The sequence below is a fragment of the Oculina patagonica genome, chromosome 13 (assembly GCF_052425735.1).
Source record: "Oculina patagonica isolate OP01 chromosome 13, crgOcupat, whole genome shotgun sequence".
NCBI classification, from domain to species: domain Eukaryota; kingdom Metazoa; phylum Cnidaria; class Anthozoa; order Scleractinia; family Oculinidae; genus Oculina; species Oculina patagonica.
Window position 1 is genome coordinate 17,153,990 of NC_135770.1, and position 19,659 is coordinate 17,173,648.

The 19,659-nt window shown below is 38.5% G+C and overlaps 5 protein-coding genes and 1 pseudogene across 5 annotated transcripts; 1 reads left to right on the plus strand and 5 right to left on the minus strand.

Moving 5' to 3' along the window:
* Positions 1-358: 358 nt before the first annotated feature.
* Positions 359-1,375, minus strand: LOC144635999 (melanocortin receptor 3-like). Its single transcript, XM_078495134.1, has one exon. The coding sequence runs from the start codon at positions 1,364-1,366 to the stop codon at positions 425-427; it is 942 nt and encodes a 313-aa protein (XP_078351260.1). The 5' UTR covers positions 1,367-1,375; the 3' UTR covers positions 359-424.
* Positions 1,376-5,028: 3,653 nt separating this feature from the next.
* On the plus strand, positions 5,029-6,024 carry LOC144636981 (octopamine receptor beta-1R-like). The gene has a single exon (XM_078496167.1). The coding sequence runs from the start codon at positions 5,029-5,031 to the stop codon at positions 6,022-6,024; it is 996 nt and encodes a 331-aa protein (XP_078352293.1).
* Positions 6,025-6,838: 814 nt separating this feature from the next.
* On the minus strand, positions 6,839-9,632 carry LOC144636982 (BTB/POZ domain-containing protein 6-B-like). The gene is made up of 3 exons (XM_078496168.1): positions 9,546-9,632; positions 9,013-9,362; positions 6,839-8,360 (listed from the first exon to the last, which is right to left on the minus strand). The coding sequence occupies exons 1-3, from the start codon at positions 9,630-9,632 to the stop codon at positions 7,832-7,834; spliced, it is 966 nt and encodes a 321-aa protein (XP_078352294.1). The 3' UTR covers positions 6,839-7,831.
* Positions 9,633-9,691: 59 nt separating this feature from the next.
* Positions 9,692-11,848, minus strand: LOC144635880 (melanocyte-stimulating hormone receptor-like). The gene has a single exon (XM_078494993.1). The coding sequence runs from the start codon at positions 11,827-11,829 to the stop codon at positions 10,897-10,899; it is 933 nt and encodes a 310-aa protein (XP_078351119.1). The 5' UTR covers positions 11,830-11,848; the 3' UTR covers positions 9,692-10,896.
* Positions 11,849-13,794: 1,946 nt separating this feature from the next.
* LOC144634750 (adenosine receptor A2a-like) lies at positions 13,795-14,739 on the minus strand. The gene has a single exon (XM_078493768.1). It carries the CDS (start codon positions 14,737-14,739, stop codon positions 13,795-13,797), a length of 945 nt encoding a protein of 314 aa, XP_078349894.1.
* A 2,746-nt stretch (positions 14,740-17,485) lies between these two features.
* LOC144635763 (adenosine receptor A3-like) lies at positions 17,486-18,682 on the minus strand (annotated as a pseudogene).
* Positions 18,683-19,659: the final 977 nt, after the last annotated feature.

Below are 19,659 nucleotides of genomic sequence, written 5' to 3' on the forward strand. Positions count from 1 at the left end.
TCTATCATCAAACACGAAGCAAGTACTACAGACCGCTGGAAGAACGACTTTCAAAAAGATTAACTTAAAGAAAAGAGCTAATAAATTATTCTCCTCAGCAACACTTTCGAACCCGCTTGAAAAGTAAAACTCATAGTGCGAGATGTTATAGATGTTAAAATACAACCTTAAATGTATCATTCTCGAGGTATTCTTTACACAATGAATTAAAAAACGATGGCATTTTGTTAAAAAAAAAAAACAGTTTTTGTGCCTTGTTTTTGTAAGTCTTGTCCTGCTCGTCCCAGTGAAACTCAACTAACAATTATAATCCGATGACAATTTCATTTATTCTGTCAAATATAATCCGATGATGAATCTTTCTGAGCTACCTTCTGTTTTAGCCTTCCTTTGTAAAGGAATACTCTACAACAAATTATCTCGATTAACAGCAAAGTGCGTCTCTGATCGTCTGCTTTACTGCGTGTTTGACTTCGCTGATCTTCCAGCAATAAAGAAGCGGGTTTAACGATGAGTTTAGGTATACCAGAGTCACTGCAAACTCCAAGACAATAGGACCAATAAGATTGGATGAAGATAGTACACGTCTTCGGACAAGAGCTGCCATAATACCATAGACACAATACGGTAGATAACAAAAAACTAATGTCAACTGCAACCATATTGCAGTGAACACTGCGTTTCTGTATCGCGCTATGTTCAGTGGAATGGCTTGGCTCGGTTGTTCCCGTTGAACTTGAGTTTGATGGTGACGGAGTGTTAAGAAAATCTTTGTGTAGCAAATGATTGAGGTTAACAGACATGATACTATCATCATATTGCCATACCAATATGCAATAAGGTGATTAATAAGGTACAATGTCGCAGCGACAGTGGACACAACCCAAAAGCTAACTACGACCACGTAGGTTCTCTTCAAAGTTACAACTTGTCTATATCTCAGCCCCAAAACTAAGGCGAGAAGTCTGTCCACGCTTATAGCAGTAAGCGTCATCAAAGAAACTGAAGCTAAGGTATATCCCGCGATGAAGTAAGAGGCAAATGAATATCGGCAAAGATTCCAGTCTTCGTTAACTATAGATATCCAACGGATAACGCCGAGAGGCTCAGAAATTAGACCAACGCAGAGGTCAGTTGTTGTCAGACAACGAAGCAAAAGTTTGGACGGCGGATGAAGGGAAGACTCCTTGCGAAGGGCAACTAGGATTAGAGTATTTCCAAGAAATGCAGTTATGGATAGAAAAATGTTGAGTGCTGATAGATATATCAAGTGTACGTGCATTCCCTCTGTCAAAACGACCGAACATCGAAGTTCCTTAAATGTTTCAGTATTGCTGTCTTCTCCAGTAAAGTTTGTTGTCGCCATTGTTCTGCAATGAGGTGATCTGTAGCTTTACCGTTAAAACTTGTACTCAAGTGAAAAGTGTTTTCTGAATAAACAACATACTAACTGGAAAACGGAGTTCGATTTTCGTTTTCTGTGTGTCGTCACTTTCGAAAACAAAAGCGAGAGTTTCGACTTCCGTTTGCTAATTCAAAATAAACATTGCATTTACAGTACAATCAGGGGAGGGGGGGGGGGATGTCTCTAAGGAAAATGTTGGTTTAATCATCGCTACCAGTATGACGTCACGCTTCGCATGAGTGCTATTCAAGATGGCTGGCAAAGTGTCATTTGAGAAACGAGTTTAGAATGTGGCATTTCCCTCCGTTACCTTCGTTCATTTACTAACTTGATGATACAGAGATGTTTGTGAATATCACCGTCTCTCTTCTGGTATTTTTGTGGTAGATCAGACATTAGATTCTTTTTTTTAAATCAACTGAAACACGCTCTCAAAGGGTAGAATGTTCAAGAAACTTCCGACTTCTCGAACCAATTTTATTTTCCCTTGGATAGTACTTCTCTGTTATTTTACTCCCGATTTTTTCGAAGCAACGTTCGTTTCCACTGTAGGTTCGAGAAATCAGGGGTAAAATTACAGAGAAGTATTATCCAAGGAAATTGAAAATTGGTTCAAGAAAACGAGAGTTTCGAGAAACCGTGGGTTCGAGAAATCGAGATTCTACTGTACTTTAAACTAATCTTAATAACGAAATCATTATTCCATAACTCTCAAATGTGATTTTGGCGCAAGATACTTCACCATTTTGACGAGCCAATCAATGTTTTCCCCCTGCCAGACAGCATGGTTAGTTTGCTTTATAAAAAAACAAAACAAAAACCATCATAGCGGTGATCATGAATATGAAAAATATAGACGGCAAACTGATCCTGACGGCGTAAGCGAAAATAAACAAAATGGATAAAACTATTAAAATATAATGAAAAAACTTTGCCCTATATTTCGGTTTGCAATACCAACCTTCCTTAGGGGTTGGGCGGAAAAATGTGAGAAAAGTAAAAGGATCGTTACAAACAAAATGTTTTGAAAAAGTACTTAACAATGATTGGTTATAAGAACTAATTAACAAGTGCAATTGACGTGCTTCGTCACGTCTGTTTACGCCAAGGGGATGTAATGTTTTGGCTTTGTTAACTGTGGTTTACGTGGAAAGTTTGTCCATCACAATATGGAGTCCATCTTGGATATGATGACGTAAACTACGCATGCGTACCCATTCCAGTCTTTCAAGAGACTTACCGTATTTATTCGATTAAACGCCTTCCTCGAATTACCGCCGCCCTCGAATAAACACCGCACATCAGGGTAGAAATATGAATAAACGCCGCCCTCGAATAAATGCCGCATCATGATGCGGTTATTGCAATAATAGAGTCAAAAAGCAAATGCAGTAGTGATCAAGTTTAAGCAAGCCTCAAGAAAAACATTTTACTTGATTGTAACAATGTTTTAAGATATTGAAAATGCCTTTTCAGACAAGAACAAAAACATTTTTTTCTGTTTTTAAAATTCAAATGTTCAGTTACCATACTATTGTTAGCAAGAAATAAATTGAATTCTTAATAAACGCAGCCCTCGTATAAACGCCGCCCTTGAAGAAACGCCGCACTCGAATCACGAAAAATTTAATAAACGCCACGGCGTTTAATCGAATAAATATGGTATTTCATATCGAAACGAGTGGCCGTTTATCGTTTATATGATACTGGATCGAGTTTCCATTAATGAACGTTAATGAACTCGCACCGTTGTGGTGTGAACCAGTGAACCAAAAAGTAGTGTTCGATTTACACTCCAACTGAAATTTCCGTAAATATTTAATAAATGGTAAACAACCATGGTTTCCCATTTTTTGTTTTCAGTGACAGGTACAAAAGAACGTCTTATCGTTTCGGCTTAATTCTATGTAACTATGTGTTAAAGTAAACTAAAGAAATTGTAAATTCCGCGACGAGACATGTCGTTGAGAGAAAGGTTACTTTTACGTGCTGAATGGAGCACTAGTATGGAAGTCTCACTGCAAGCAACTAATGTCAACTGTACCCCCAATGCACTGGACACTGCCTTTCTGTATCATGCTATATATGTTCAGCGGTTGCTGTTCTTGTTGAACATGGTCTTGTACTTGAGTCTAATAATGATGAAGTGTGGTAAACATTTACTGTAGAAGACGATTAACGTTACTAGGCATAATGGTATAACTAGATAGCCATATCTAATCTTTATGAGGTGATTTATAAGATACGACGTGGCAGCGACAATCGTCATTAGCCAAAAGGTAAAACACATATGATCGCTTCAAAGTTACAACTTGTTTGTATCTTAGCTCAAGCGACCACCCGATCTACTTAGGGAGGAGGGAGAAATGGCCAAAAAAATAAGAGAGGAGGGAGAAATTTTGGCAAAAAATAGTGAGGATGGAAAAATTTTGGCTTAACAAAATAGGGAAGAGGGAGAAATTGGCACATATTGGCCGGCAGACTTTATCGAGGAAGCCATATGTAAACATATTATCATACGTCTAGATAAACACGCTTTTAACAGATTTATTATTTGTCAGTTGCCAACTTTAATCCCAGTGGAAAAAATATTGATATTAAGAGAAATGTAAAGAAACTTCCTCGTGATGATTTTAAATGTTTGGTAGAAAATTGAGCATCTTGAGTCTATATCTTGAAGCACTTAATTTCTGACTTATTTCCTAGGTAAATACGTCCATTTCTTGACCATTTCCTTGGTAAAAGAGACCATGTGAACCTAGTTGTGAATGTGCAATAAGCATTTCTCGTCAAAAGTTGAAAAACAGATAGCGCGTTGACGTGTGATATCAAGAATGTTTATATTTAAGGCTCTAAATCTAACACAAACACAGACACACAATCTGACGACAAAGAACGACAAGCCGGGACCAATCCAACAAGACAGAACCTAGATTTTCACCGCCAATAAAAAGTTAGCGTCAAAGTATTTTAATCTTGAACATAATCCTTATAAGCAAAGGTTTAGTGATACATAAGCGAGTTAAAAAAAGTCCGAATTTTGGCTTATGCGCATGCGCCAAAGTAAAATATTGTACATTTTTACATGGAATTTTCATCAAAATTTACTGATGTTTCAGAAAGTGCATTTCTAGCAAAGTTTAGAGAAATTTAGGACCGTAGAGTCAAGAAAACCAATTAACGGTTAAAAAAACGTGTTTTTGGAGTAATTTCAGCATATTAAGGGTTAATATATTCAGTGCAATTGTTACTGAAAATTGACATTCTTTTTAGGTTTCCAACCGCACAAATATATATTTTGGTTGTTTTAAAATTCTTTTAAAATCCGTGACAAAGCCCCATTGAACAAAAGAGCTAAGTGCTGATCTTTTAATTTCCCGACAATAAAGTAGTATTTCTATCAAGCTTAAAGATAATTGCCGACAAACTCCTTTAAGCGGCCACTTACCATTTTAATATGGGTTCGACTGAATTTAAATCCCTACTTTTGCCTTTGAAGTTCTTTTCAAAAAGCTTTGTTTTACTTGTAAAGATTCGAAGGCCAAGTCTCTTTTATTTGAATTACAGGTACAACTTCAGCGAAAAGGCATTTGACTATCGCTGATTCACTTACTAGAAGAAATATGGATTCGCTTTTCTCGTCTAACTGGACTAAAAACATTTGCAAAATCTTACCGAAGTCAGATCCACAGCATTTTCCTTCACAGTTTTACGGTTTTCTCATCGCAGCAGCTGTTATTGAATTGCTTTCTTGTCCTTTTACAGTTTTGTTGAACGCGTTGGTAATGGTGGGCGTGAAAACCAAACGACGACTACAAACACATCTTAACATTTTGTTGGCAAGTTTGGCGCTTACTGATCTGATGGTGGGTCTTGTTGTACAACCCCTGCACGTAACCGTGGCCATTTTGCTTCTTCAAGGTAAACGGACTGATGAAGTTTGTGAAATAACATCGGCATTTCTCATCTGTTTTCTCAGTTTTGGCGCTACATCGCTGTTGCACCTGGCTTTAATCAGCGGAGAGCGATATTTGGCCATTAAATACCCTTTTATTCATAGCACATTCGTCACTAAACGTCGCCTGATAGTTGCTTCGATTCTTGGGTGGCTTGTCATACCATTACGACTCGTTTTAACGTATATACCGGGCGCTGCAATAATTCTCCAAGGAACAATTGTTGCTTCGATCATCTTGCTTCAAGTTTTAGTTTACAGAGAAGCCCGTCGACATGAAAAGCAGATTCTTGCTCAACAAGTTTCTTTAGAGGCAAGAGCGAGATTTAGAAAGGAAAAGAAAGCCTTAAAGTTAACGACCATAATAATATTAGCGATCGGCTTGTGTTACTTTCCGCCATTCGTATTTTTATTAACTTTAAGACGGTATATCGGTGGACAGCCGTCCGATATAGAAACTGCAGTTCTTCAGGTAGCCATTTTACCAATAGTTCTCAACTCGCTTCTTAACCCGGTGATTTACACAGTACGAAAGAAACATTTTAGAATCGCTTTTGTTGAGCTGCTGTTAATGAAAGTTTTTCAAGGAGCTAAAGAATTCGAACGAAGGCTGTTTGGATCGCCAAACGTTGTTGAGCCAGTCACGTTGGAAACCGGACGATGAAAACTGGCGATCGAAAACTGGCACCTTTTCATGTCCGTGAAATGTGCTAACGCTCACTCTTGCCCTACTTGCTATTATGGCTATGGCTTTGTGTTTTAGGGCAACTCTGCATCGACCAAAAATGTGAAAGAGGACGCCTTTTACTTGTAAGAAAAGCATGCTATATATAATGCAAATTACCCCGAAGGCTTTAATTAAAATTTCAATTCTGTTTAATCCGTGATAATAATGGTACATGCCTAATGTACATATTCGTGTATTTATTTGACATATATATTTTAAGCATTGGGGGTTTTCCGAATTCTTGCTCTAAGTTAAACCAAAAAATCCGGAATTTTAGAATAGTTGAATCTACGATATTGCAAAAAGAATTGTAAATTAAAGATCGACTGAACAAAAATTTAAAGACGATTTAATGATGTATTTGCCTAAAATGGCTTAGTCAAAATGCTGTGTCATTGCTCCAATAATTATCGCTCGATCCATCAACTGGGAAACTCTCCAAGAAGAAATCTGCTTATGGCAGTAAAATACTGTGTTGGCCAGATTTTACATCTGTTACCGGCGCTGTTTTCTTGGCAATGTTATCATGGATATTTACATTTCCAATCTTGGAACGTAGTTGAAAGGCGGTATTTTCAAGTTTTACTCATAATTTATTTATCCTCACTGCAAAATTACTGTTGCCAAAGTCTGATTTTATTCTGTCAAAACTGATCTTTGTAATTTTTATACTACTGTCGACAATTTATTAAGCTGCACAGGCTGGGATCAGTGGTTAAATTCGATTCGTCAAAAAAGTGTTTCCTCTCTGATTGCTTGGTCGAAGAAAATATGCCACTTACTCAGCCGGTCTCGTGCGCAAGCTTACACTCGCTGGTTGCCGTAACTGTGCAATACCTTGCTTTAGCCTAAATTACGACTGACATAGAGGTAAGGATTTGGCTGACAGTTCCAATTATGCATTATAGGCACATCTTAACTGGCAGGTTTCATTTACAGGTCACGGGTCACAAAGATATATTTCTAATTTAAGTATAGCATTGGCACCCGGAAAATTCTCAGTCAAAGTGAATTACAGTTTGAGTACAAAAAAATGATGATATGAAAACAATCCGTCTATGAAGTCCATGCATTCAGTTTTTTGTGGAGTCTTAAAAATGTTGCCCCCTTTCAACGCTACACGTTAAAGAGATGTCCTGGCTGTGACGTTGTGTTCCATGTGTGTTCCATGTAGGTTCCATGTGGTCTTAGCTACCGCAAAAAAGTGGTCAAATCTTTCAATTATGGCGTCCGCATAACACGGCAGATAAGTCGGAAGATTGAGGGAACATGTCCATAAAATCATTGGGAACAGGGGGGGGGGGGGGGATAAGGCTGGGAACCCAGGAACAAAAGCTGGGTTTCTGATATTTTAGGAAACGTGGATCACAAATATCGACAATTGTTTATTGCTAGACGGCAAGTTTGAGAGGTTTCTATCGGCTGAGCCCTAAACCCACTAACCCTAAGTAACCTTTTGTCATTCACAATTTTGTTCTTACCCAAATTTCAGCCTTGGGTACGTTCTTTGGATGTTTTAATTTTAAATCTTTATATTCAAATTTCTGATCGTGTGGCCGAATGCAAAGCACTTTTCAACTTTGATGCTTTTAAGTTGGCTCACAGGTATTCGGTGCATCTCCCAGCCAGTCAGGGAAGAAAACACTCACTATCACAGTGTGCTGAAGAATGAGCAACGTCCAAGAGATCTTCTGCTGTTAGTACAGGTCCTTATGCAAAAAAAAGTGATTTGTGAAGCTCCAAACTAATAGAACAAGCTGAAAACAAAAGCGGGAAACTGTCCTCGTGAATCACTAGTCCCATTACAGGCAATGGGCGAACTTCTGAAGACGAATTGGACACCTTCAGAACCAACAGAAGTGTGTTGTTCTTCACCGTAGCATGACAAAGGACCCTTGATGAGTGACACTAGTTCATACTGTTTATTTTCCACTAAATTAACCGGATGATTAAATAACACATCAAAGCCATAATAACCACAAGTCTCATCATGTACCGAAGCGTAGGATCCTGATTGTTTCACAAGGGAAGAGCCATCTGTGGTATCTTTTACTTCAGTGGAAACCGTGTGCTTGCCACCTTTGGACCCAAAATGCTGAACTCTGTGTAACATGATAGGCTTGTTGACAGTGACAAAAATACGGTCGGCTGTAGAACTAGAATAGCCCCATGAATTACTTTCCAGAGGGAACTTTGCAAATCTGGAGCATCGGTAAACGAGTGCAGTTCTTGGGGCTTCTACAAATGGCAAAGAAGATAGTGAAGAAATTATTCTACATGACACGAGCGTGGGACAAAGAAAAACAATCTGAGTCCCCGACGGGAATCGAACCCATGGCCTCCCAGATACCGGTTGGGCGCTCTAACCAACTGAGCTACGTGAGACTCGCTGTGAGCTAGGCCATTTACTTGGTTGATAAGTGGCACGCGTCCTGCATACTGCTAGGATCAGCAATGTCGAAATCATCAAATTTGTAGTAAATAATAAAGATGGTAGATTTTAAGCTCGGTGATAAATAGTGAAGAAATTATTCTACATGACACGAGCGTGGGACAAAGAAAAATCTCAGATTTTTTTTTCTTTCTTTGTCCCACGCTCGTGTCATGTAGAATAATTTCTTCACTATTTATCACCAAGCTTAAAACCTACCATCTTTATTATTTACTACAAATTTGATGATTTCGACATTGTTGATCCTAGCAGTATGGAGGACGCGTGCCACTTATCAACCAAGTAAATGGCCTAGCTCACAGCGAGTCTCACGTAGCTCAGTTGGTTAGAGCGCCCAACCGGTATCTGGGAGGCCATGGGTTCGATTCCCGTCGGGGACTCAGATTTTTTTCTTTGTCCCACGCTCGTGTCATGTAGAATAATTTCTTCACTATTTATCACCGAGCTTAAAATCTACCATCTTTATTATTTACGGCAAAGAAGATGATAAAACATCACTATAGTATTTCATCATGTCACTAATCTCTTTGAAAGTAAGAATATAACAATCAAATACAACAGAGACAAACACCTTCTGTGACATCAATGGAAACCTAATCGCTTTTACGATCTCTTCTCCCAGGATTCGTCTCTTCGTTTTGCCACCAGGAGTTATTCCTTGCCTTTCAATTTCTTTTGTGGCCCAGCGATCAACAGCTTTAAACAGTTCCACTTCTTTCACGTTCAACCTTTCTCTCTTCACAACAGACTCGACCAGGGAACGCTCAAGTGTAACAAATTCATCTGACGTCACACCTTCTTCTGTTTGCTTGTCAATCACTTTCCAGCATCAACCTTCCAAATTTTTTTCTTCGTCAAATTTCTGAGCGTGCGGCAAAATGCAAAACACGTTTGATGCTTTTAAATTGTCTCGTAGGTATTTGGTACATTTCCCAGAGAGTGAAGGCACCCTATATTTGTTCGCTAAGTAAAACACTTGCATCACATTACTTCCGCTTAAATTTACTTTGTCGCTGTACAAGAAACGAAACAACTCCAGCAGACTCTCATACTCACAGTCAGGCAGTTCAATAGAGTCTGTAGTCTCCGCCATTTGACCATAGAACATGGCAAAGAACACAGGACTGCTGATCGCTAGCACAAACTGTCGCTTTCTTAAATGCAGATCCACAGTCGTTGCTAAGGGATTACTGAAGACCGCCGTGTGTTGTGGCAAGCAATTTTGGAGCGTTTCGTAACGCGGCTAAATATTGAATTTTATTAGGGGAAGCACCTGGTATGAAAACTTTATTCATTTATATATATTCATTGTACGAGTGTAATTAGTGCCAGTCCCAAACAGTGCGTTAAAATTAAAAATCCCAACCGTCGGACGTAAAGATTAAGAGTTCCGATCTTTTTTTTACGAAACAGAAATAACAGGGCTTCTTTATAATCTGCCTTATATAGCAATAGCTGTTTTAAACACATAAAAAAGAAACGTTACTGAAGAAACTCTGTAAATACTAGTGTTTACTACATTACAACTTTTTTTAATAATGCGAAGTGCATGACCACTATAAACAACATTTACTATACATTTTTTATACGTCAAATTAAGCATGTGGACGTTCTTTATCTAAGGCACTGATTTTAATTTCCAAATCTACGTGCTGTTAGAGTTTTTAGCGTTTTCATTTTTCTTTCCGGTCTGATCACGTGTCTTGTCAATATGGCCGTGATTTGAAAATCTTAAAATGACTCTTTATGGAATAAACATGTGCTAAAAACTTATCTGTGAGAGGTCTGGTTAATAACCCATCTTTGCATTGCAACAATTGACTCCACCTTAACTATTTGTTAGAAAATTTTGGCGTATTCACCGTTAGCGTTATAACGTAAACTACTCAGTACTGTACTATTAATAGAACTCTCATAAGAAGTTCTCTATTCGGTTTCTATCATCAAACACGAACAAGTACGACAGACGGCTAGAAGAACGACTTTAAGAAGCTTAACTAAAAAACAAGAACTAAAAAATTATTCTCCTCAACAACGCTTTCGAAGCCGCTTGAAAAGTATCGAAAAGTAAAACTCGTTGTGCTAGATATTGTATTGCGGATGTTATAACACATCCTTTATTTTATCATTTATCATTTATTTCACTGTGAACTCAAAAACGATGGCTTTTTAAACAAACAGTTTTTGTGTCGTGTTTTTGTAAGCCTTGTCCTTATCATCCAAGTGAAACTGACGAAACTAACAATTATAATCCGATGACAATTTGATTCTGTCAATTATAATCCGATGATTAATCTTTCTGAGCTTCCATGAGTTGTAGTTACTTTGTAGAGGAATACTCTACAAAAAATAACTTTTTAACAGCAAAGTGCGTCTCTGATCGTCTGCTTTACTGCGTGTTTGACTTCGCTGATCTTCCAGCAATAAAGAAGCGGGTTTAACGATGAGTTTAAGTACACCAGAGTCACTGCAAACTCCAATGCAATAAGACCAAAAAGATTGGATGAAGATAGTATACGTCTTGTGACAAGAGCTGCCATAATACCGTATGGTAGATAACAAACAACTAATGTCAACTGCAACCATAGTGCAGTGAACACTGCCTTTCTGTATCGCGCTATGTTCAGTGGAATGGCTTGACTCTGTTGTTCCCGTTGAACTTGAGTTTGATGATGACGGAGTGTTAGGAAAATCTTTGTGTAGCAAATAATTGAGGTTAACAGACATAATAATATCGTCATATTGGCATACCAATATGCAATAAGGTGATTAATACGGTACAATGAAGCAGCGACAGTGGACACAAGCCAAAAGCTAACTACGACCACGTAGGTTCTCTTCAAAGTTACAACTTGTCTATATCTCATCCCCAGCACTAGGGCAAGAAGTCTGTCCACGCTTATAGCAGTAAGCGTCATCAAAGAAACTGAAGACAAGATGTAGCCCGCGATGAAGCAAGTGGCAAATGAATATCGACAAAGATCCCAGTCCTCGTTGACCATAGATATCCAACGGATAACACCGAGAGGCTCAGAAATAAGACCAACGCAGAGATCAGTTATTGTCAGACAACGAAGCATAAGTTTGGACGGCGGATGAAGGGAAGACTCCTTGCGAAGGGCAACTAGGATCAGAGTATTCCCAAGAAATGCAGTAAGTGACAGGAAAATGTTGATTGCTGCTAGATATATCAAGTGTACGTTCATTTCCTTTGACAAGCTGGCCGAACATCGCAGTTCCTCGAAAGTTTCAGTCTCTTTGTCTTCTCCAGTAAAGTTTGTTATCGCCATTGTTCTACAATTAGGTGATCTGTAGTTTCACCGTTAAAACTTGCACTCAAGTGAGAAATGTTTTCTAAATAAACTTTATATTAACTGGAAAACGGAGTTCGATTTTCGTTTTCTGTGCGTCGTCACTTTCGAAAACAAAAGCAAGAGTTTCGACTTCCGCCGTTGCTATCGCTTGGATTTAAAATAGGCATTAGCTAACATTGCATTTACAGTAGAATCCAGATTTCTCGATCCCTCGGTTTCTCGAAACTTCCGATTCCTCGAAACAATTTTCGTTTCCCTCTAGAGGTTCGAGAGATCTAGATTCTACCTTATAGCGAAATTATAATTCATAACTTGGTTCTTAAATACCATTTTGGTGCAGATACGTCACCATTTTTACAAGCCAGTTTTCCGAGAAACGGCATGATTTTGAACTTTGTTTGCCCTCTTCCAGGTAGAGAACAAATGGCTAGTTTGAAAAAAAAATGCTGTGTAACCCTTTTTGTTTCAGTACTATACGTTTTGGAAGTAACTTCAACTGTCACAAAGTTTATTTTTTTATAGTAACATGGTCAGTTTGCTTGACAAAAAAAATCATTGCGGCTATCCTAACTATGGTTTGTTCTGGGATGCCAGATATCAAGTGAAAGATCTCGATAATCAGCCACAGTCATCAAATTCGGGTGACAACGCTTACACGAAATTGGTTATTCTGGATATCATAAAAAACCCTCAAAGGTCCTCAGACTGCAATCATTATCTACAGGTTATTCCATGCGGTTAGCAATCTTTACATCAGAAACAAACTCCAATGTTAAAGCTGCCTGTTAACTTGTATGGTCAACCAAATTGTATGGCCTGCCTTATTGCAAAATAAACACTGTGTCTAAGGGTGTTCACACGTGAAAACTCGAGTCGGTGGGAGTTCCATACCGGTGCGGGAGTGCGTAATTCAGTCATGCTGCGTTTACCGGCATGAAGAGACAATTTGCACTGATAAAATACGCATGTCCATCACAAATAAGGAATTCATCTTGGATTTGATGGCGCAAACTACGCATGCGTACATATTCCAGTCTGCCAAGACACTTATCTCATATCGTTAATTGTTTACATGTTACTGGATCGAGTTTTCGTTCAAGAACTCGCACCGGTATGACTCATTGTGGTGTGAACCAGTAAACCAAAAAGTAGCGTTCCGCATGTTCCGTTTACTTGAACTTAACTAGTATTAAATTTGACCGAGACAAATTTCAGCGAGTACTTCATTGAGCGATTTTCGCCCAGCTATTAAATTAGTAGCCGTTAGCAAATAGTAACCTTAAAGTAATCTGCGAGCTTTCGACTAAGGTAGCTAGTTGTCACTGGCATTGAAAGCATAACAAAGAATTGAAAGCATGTAAACTATATATAGTTTTTATGAGCACTTTATTTGGTTTCCATATTTGATGAACTTTTGATTGACAGGTTAAACCCTTTGGAGTTGTGACGTCATACATTTGCATTTTTGGTAACATTAAATATTAAATTGTTTGCAAGGTGGGCTACTTTGGAGTTGTCAAATTTATATTTCGAAAAACATCTGGTCTCTTCCGCATTTTAGTTATTGCGAAAAAGCGATTTCTTCTTATATGCAAGAACACCTGATCAATTTGAAAACCTTTGTTACAATTTTTAAAGCGCGCATGCAAACTCATCGTTCGCCGGCACACAATTTAGAAAAAAAACACGTTTAAGGCCAAAGGCATGCAGCATGTTTTAAATCTAGATTTATTACTTCCTTACTACTCAGTAATTTTAATTTGCAAACGTATTTTAAAAGTACTTTTGACAGCATCTTTTAAAAAAGTACTTGACATTTTCCATCACCAAGTCAAAAATCTTCAAAATTAAAGCCAACACATTATCGACATTAACATACAAACTAACAACGTTTTAGATTTATTTTTAAGGAATACAACATGAGTGTTAAACAATGATGAACTAACTCGATAAACAGCAAAGTGCGTCTCTGATTGTCTGCTTTACTGCTTGTTTTACTTCGCTGATCTTCCAGCAGTAAAGAAACGGGTTTATCGTTGAATTGAAGTAAACAAAAGTCGTTGTTATTTCCCAAGCGAGGAACATCGATGATGTTAGAGGGCTGTAACTAAGCACAGCTGTCACTATACCGTATGGTAAATAACAAACAACTAATGCCATTTGCACCCATATCGTACTTAACACTGCCTTTCTGTGTCGCATTATGTTTAGTGGAATTGCTTGGCTCGGTTGATCTTTTTTAACATGGACTTTTACTTGAGTTTGATGACGACAGAGTGTGCAAAATATCTTTGTGTAGGACGCGACTGAGGTCACTGAACATATCAGTATAACTACATAGCCAAACCAGAATGTTATAAGGTAATTTATGAGGTACAGTGTAGCACCAGCAATGGACACAACCCAAAAGACACCTAAAATCGCATATGTTCGCTTCAAAGTTACAACTTGTCTGTATCTCAGCCCCAACGACAGAGCGAGAAGTCTGTCCACGCTTATTGCAGCTATTGTAAATAAAGACGCTAAACCCAAAGCAAAGCTCACTGCGAGGCAAGTGTCTATTGCCAAACGACAAAGGCTCCAATCTTCGCGGAGCAAAAATATCCAATAGGCAACAGCGAGAGGCTCTGAAATAAGACCAACGCAGAGATCAGTTGTTGCTAGACAACGAAGCAAATGTCTGGACGGCGGATGAAGGGAAGACTCCTTTCGAAGGGCAACTAGGATTAAAGCATTTCCAAGAAATGCAGTCATAGAAAGGAAAATGTTCAACATCAAAATAAACGTCAAATGTTTGTGTATTCCGTCTGTTAACCCAGCCGAGCATAGCAGTTTTTGGAACATTTCAGTGTGTTTTTCAGGTTCAGTCAAGTTTGGTATTGCCATTTTTCCTTCAGTGCAGGCGTTTAAAGTTTAAACGTTAGATAACTTATCAAAATCTATGCGCTTCTGTTTTGTTCTACACTAATTTACATGGCGTATTCACTTCTTTTATATCTTCAAACATGTCAACTGCCAAATGATTTAAAGTACGAGAGTTGACACCTTTTATGAACTCTGAGCTCTTATCATGTGCTCCATCAAATTTAATTTCAGTCTAAAAGATAAGAAAAGAAAAAAACTACTTTACCTTGTCAAAGTATAAGAGTAAATCAACCGTCTTGAGAGTTAATGGGCCTCGAGGCAGGATATGAAGAAAATTAAATACAAAAGTAATGAAAGTAGTATTGAGTGTTTCAGCTGGTTTCAGCTTTCAGATGCTTGGAGTTCAGTGTTTGCAATTTTTTATGGGGGAGACCTTATCTTCACATCTGAAAAATGGTGTTCATACGACAGGGGATTGATATTTTTTGGTCTACACTTTAAAGCTGATTTCCAGTCCGTACTGCGCAGACTCGGGGTTTGTTTTCGTTTTTGTTTTGAATTCGTTGAAACGTTACACTTCGGTGACAGCATACATGACGTTTTTTAGTCCGCCATTACGGTTCGTTTCGTTCAAGAGTTTCCGATGAGCTGAAACGTCGGTTTGAAATAGCGTCAAGGTTCTTCTACTCGTTATTATTTGTTCTGCAAGGATATCTGGCGTTAATAATGAAGAAAAAGGTAAGTTTGTCGCGGAATTTTTAGTTTTGCTTGTAAACATTCCCTTCGAGTGGGCTCACATAAACATTGCAGCCGAGATTGCGCAGTACGGACTGGAATTCATCTTTAACACAGAGGGCCCACGCATCAAAATTTAGAACGGATAAATCTCTTTCCTTAATATGTGAGTTTTATGTTCATTGTCTTGCTTCCCTTAGCATGTAAGCATTTCGGAAGATTAAAGGTCATCACAATTACTTACGCTCACAGGCTTGCTGAGTACCCGTGGTGCTGCCAATAGTAATTTACAACCGAAGCTTTATCGTGCTTTAAGAAAATGAAACGGGAAGTGAAAGACCTCACGGTTATAAATAAACAAGTGGCAGATCGGGAAAGAAAGACGGTGCTGACAATATTGACGTTATTTTACGTCCCCCGCGGGGGGGGGGGGGGGGACTGACAATTTCGGATAGGTGAGTGTAGCAAAGGGTCTTTAAAAACCCTGACCCTATTAAAGGATGAAGCAGAGCCGAGGTTCACCTCGGCTTTATTAGAACCAGAATTTACTTCAATTCAGGGGATGCTTTTCCGGGGGTTGGTTTTATTCAGTAACATTAGAAGCTTCCTAATTAAGAATTAATCATTTTTCCAACAAGAAGGATTTTGGATGATAAAACAACGATGTTAGTTCTTGATCTATGGAAATAAGGCATGACTTTGAATGCAAGCAGTGAAAGATTTTGCTTCGCTTCACTTCCCTTCGGCTTTAAGCTGTTTCTAGACGTCTGCCGTTGTTGCTTAGTCCTTGAATTTGTTAGTTTCTTGCCAATGTTGATCTCTGTTTTACGGTTGCCGTCCAGATAGCGATCAAAACGCTTCCGGTGAGAACTAAAGGGGATCAGGTCAGCCGAAAACACACTGCGCATTTTCTATGTTGTGATTTAACAACAAAATCAGCTAAAGGAATTTACATAGTATTTATTTTTAATTGCTTTTCCTTTAAATGTAGACTCTTATTACTCCTTAACCCGGGGGATTTGACCCCTAGCGCGGATGAACACCTTTCACTAAGTACCCTTGGGGGATTATCACCCCCCTCTTGAGAATTAGCACCTCGTACTGAGTACCCTGGTGGATTATCACCCCCGGGGTAATCCTAGGAAAAGTGACATAGAACTCTTAATAGGCCAATTCCGATATATTAATATTCTTACTTGGCTCCGAGGCTTGGGGGAATAAAACAAAAGAAATGATTTATTCATCCCTGAACCTCAACGTGATTTCTTTTGTTTTATTCCCCCAAGCCTCGGATCCAAGTTAGAATTTTAAAATATCGGAAATGGCCTATTGGTGTGCTTCATCCCTTACCTCTTTCCCCACAAATGTTCTGGTTGTGTTGTTTGTTTATATATAATTAATAATAAGGGTTATGGGTTAGGAACATTTAAGTGTCGTTTTGAGAGGTGTTTGGCCTGCAGAGCTGAACTGAATCAGTCTCAGCACTTGTCGCTAAATTAAATCATTAGCTGAATCACTTATTGCGGGTGACCATCTCATATTAAATAACTGAACAAATGGAAATAGGTACTACGATTGTCGAAACAGAGGGTGGCAGCATTTAGGCTTCTTGACAGTTTTTGCAGACTATTCGTAAAAGCGCAAGTTTTAAGTAGCGTTTTTGCGACATGTTGATAACAAACTTAATTATGGCATCACGTGAACTGTCAAGTTTTTGCGAGCCGTAATGTAGAAAACGGCCCGTAAAATTGACCATCACAGCCTCGTTCTATCTGAAAGATATAGTAATGGTGGATTATACTTTCTATAATATCCTGAAAACTTAAGCTGTTTATTAAAGAGACCTTAGTTTGTTAGCGCATACGAAAGAAAATAACAAACTATTTTCCTGAGTATCATTTTCTAGCTGACTTATGAGCCGAAAATGTTTCGGGAAGCTGTTGTAGCATACCATATTTTATAAAGATTATTCATAACAATGTGAAAATATAAAAATGATGGCTTTCAAAATCAAGTGCTTTGACTCCTATAATTTGGCTATTTAATCGCGGCAACAATTCCAATCTAATTTACATGAAACTCTACCTTGACTTTCCAACCATTCAGCTTTACTTATGAAGAACGATGAATTAATTCGATAAACAACAAAGTGCGTCTCTGAGTGTCTGCTTTACTGCTTGTTTTACTTCGCTGATCTTCCAGCAGTAAAGAAGCGGGTTTAACGACGAGTTTAAGTAGACTAGAGTTGACGTAACGTTCAAAGCAAGGACACTCGATGGAGACAGGTTACTATAACTGAAAGCTCCAGCTATACCATATGGTAAATAACACGCAACTAATGTCAACTGCACCCACAGTGCACTGGACACTGCCTTCCTGTATCGCGCTATGTTGAGTGAAATTGCTTGGCACGGTTGTTGTTGTTGTTGTTGAACGTGACCTTGTACTTGAGTCTGATGTAGCCGTAGGGTAAGAAAAATCTTTGAGTAGGAGACGATTGAGGCTACAACACAAAAAAGAATGACTATACGACCATACCAGATGGTTATTTGGTGATTTGCAAGATACGCTACTGCAGCGACAAAGGAAATGACCCAAAAGGTAGCTACAAGTGCACATATGTTCGCTTCAAAGTTACAACTTGCCTGTATCTCAGCCCTAACAACAGGGCGAGAAGTCTGTCCACGCTTATTGCAGCCGTTGTAAGCAAAGTCACGGGACATAGAATAAAACTAACTAGGTACGTCGTGAGCAGTGTGTAGCGACAAAGATTCCATTTTTCGTGAACCATAGACATCAGATGGATCACAAAGACCGGCTCTGCAATTAGACCAACGCAGAGATCCGTTGTTGTCAGACAACGAAACAAGAGTTTGGAAGGCGGATGAAGGGCAGACTCCTTTCGAAGCGCAACCAGGATCAGAGCATTGCCAAGAAATGCAGTCATGGATAGAAAAATGTTGAATACGGAGATATGCACCAACTGTTGGTATATTCCGTCTGTCAAAGCAGCCGAGCATAGCTGTTGTTCAAGTGTTTCAGTCTGTTTATCGCTTCCAGTAAAGTTTACAATCGCCATTGTTCTGCACAAAAGGTATCTACAGAATCCAGCCAGGAACACTCGATTAATCGGATTGATGTTTCATGCTCTGAATTTCATTCAGGACGGTTCCTTGACAGTGAATAATATTCCCGCCTTCAAGGCTGCTTTTTATGCCAGACATGTCATGTTTTTGCATAATAACGCCTACAAACAGTTAATTATCAAACAGGTGATTATGATAACACTGAAGTGACGTTGCTTTTACATGATGTTAATTCCTTTTTGCCATCATTTTGGTTGAGAACGGGCATCACCAATCTCGGCCATAAATAAAGTGGTCTGCCACAACCGCCACAATCCCCACAGCTTCAGAGCCTGAATCCTTAATAAACTGGGGACCCTCTTGTAGATGATATTAGAGGCGCAATTAACATGATAAAGAAGAAATGATTTTAATGCTATCAATTCTAATTAACAATGACGTAAATTAAGGTGATTAAAATTAACGCGAAGTTTTAAAATACGTAAAATACGATTTAAAATACGTAAATTAAGGTGATTAAAATTAACGCGAAGTTTTTAAATACGTGTTAATTACTTGCATCGTAAAGTTCCTATAATACGGTAATAGATCTCGGTTAATTTTAATTATTTTTGTGAAAAGAAGGTTTTGGAATATATAGTCGTTCAAAATCAACCACTTGTTTAAAACTCCCTGGGTTAATTATTAAACAGGCGACAAATGAAGTTGCTTTACAGGATGTGTAATTTATTTTTCTCGCTAATTGATGGAGAACGGGTGTCACTACTCTAGGACATAAATAATACGTTTTGCCACAACTGCCAAAAACCAGAATCAGAACCAGAATCTATTTTAGTCAAACTTGGGACACTCCTGCAGGAGTTGATTGCATTTAGTAATATTAGAGGCCTTCTCATAATGAGGCGTGATTGACATGATAAAATTAGCGCGATCGAAGGCCTGAAGCGGTTCACGGCAAAATGGTTGTGTACACAAAGGAAGAGATCATTTTTTCCAACTTGAAAATGGGACGTTTGGCTTTACCACATGAACTTCTGCTCATTCCCCATTTACAGATCCTGAGTTCTACTGAATTCGTGTGTTAACTACGTTTCGAAATTAACGTGAAACGTTGGGAATA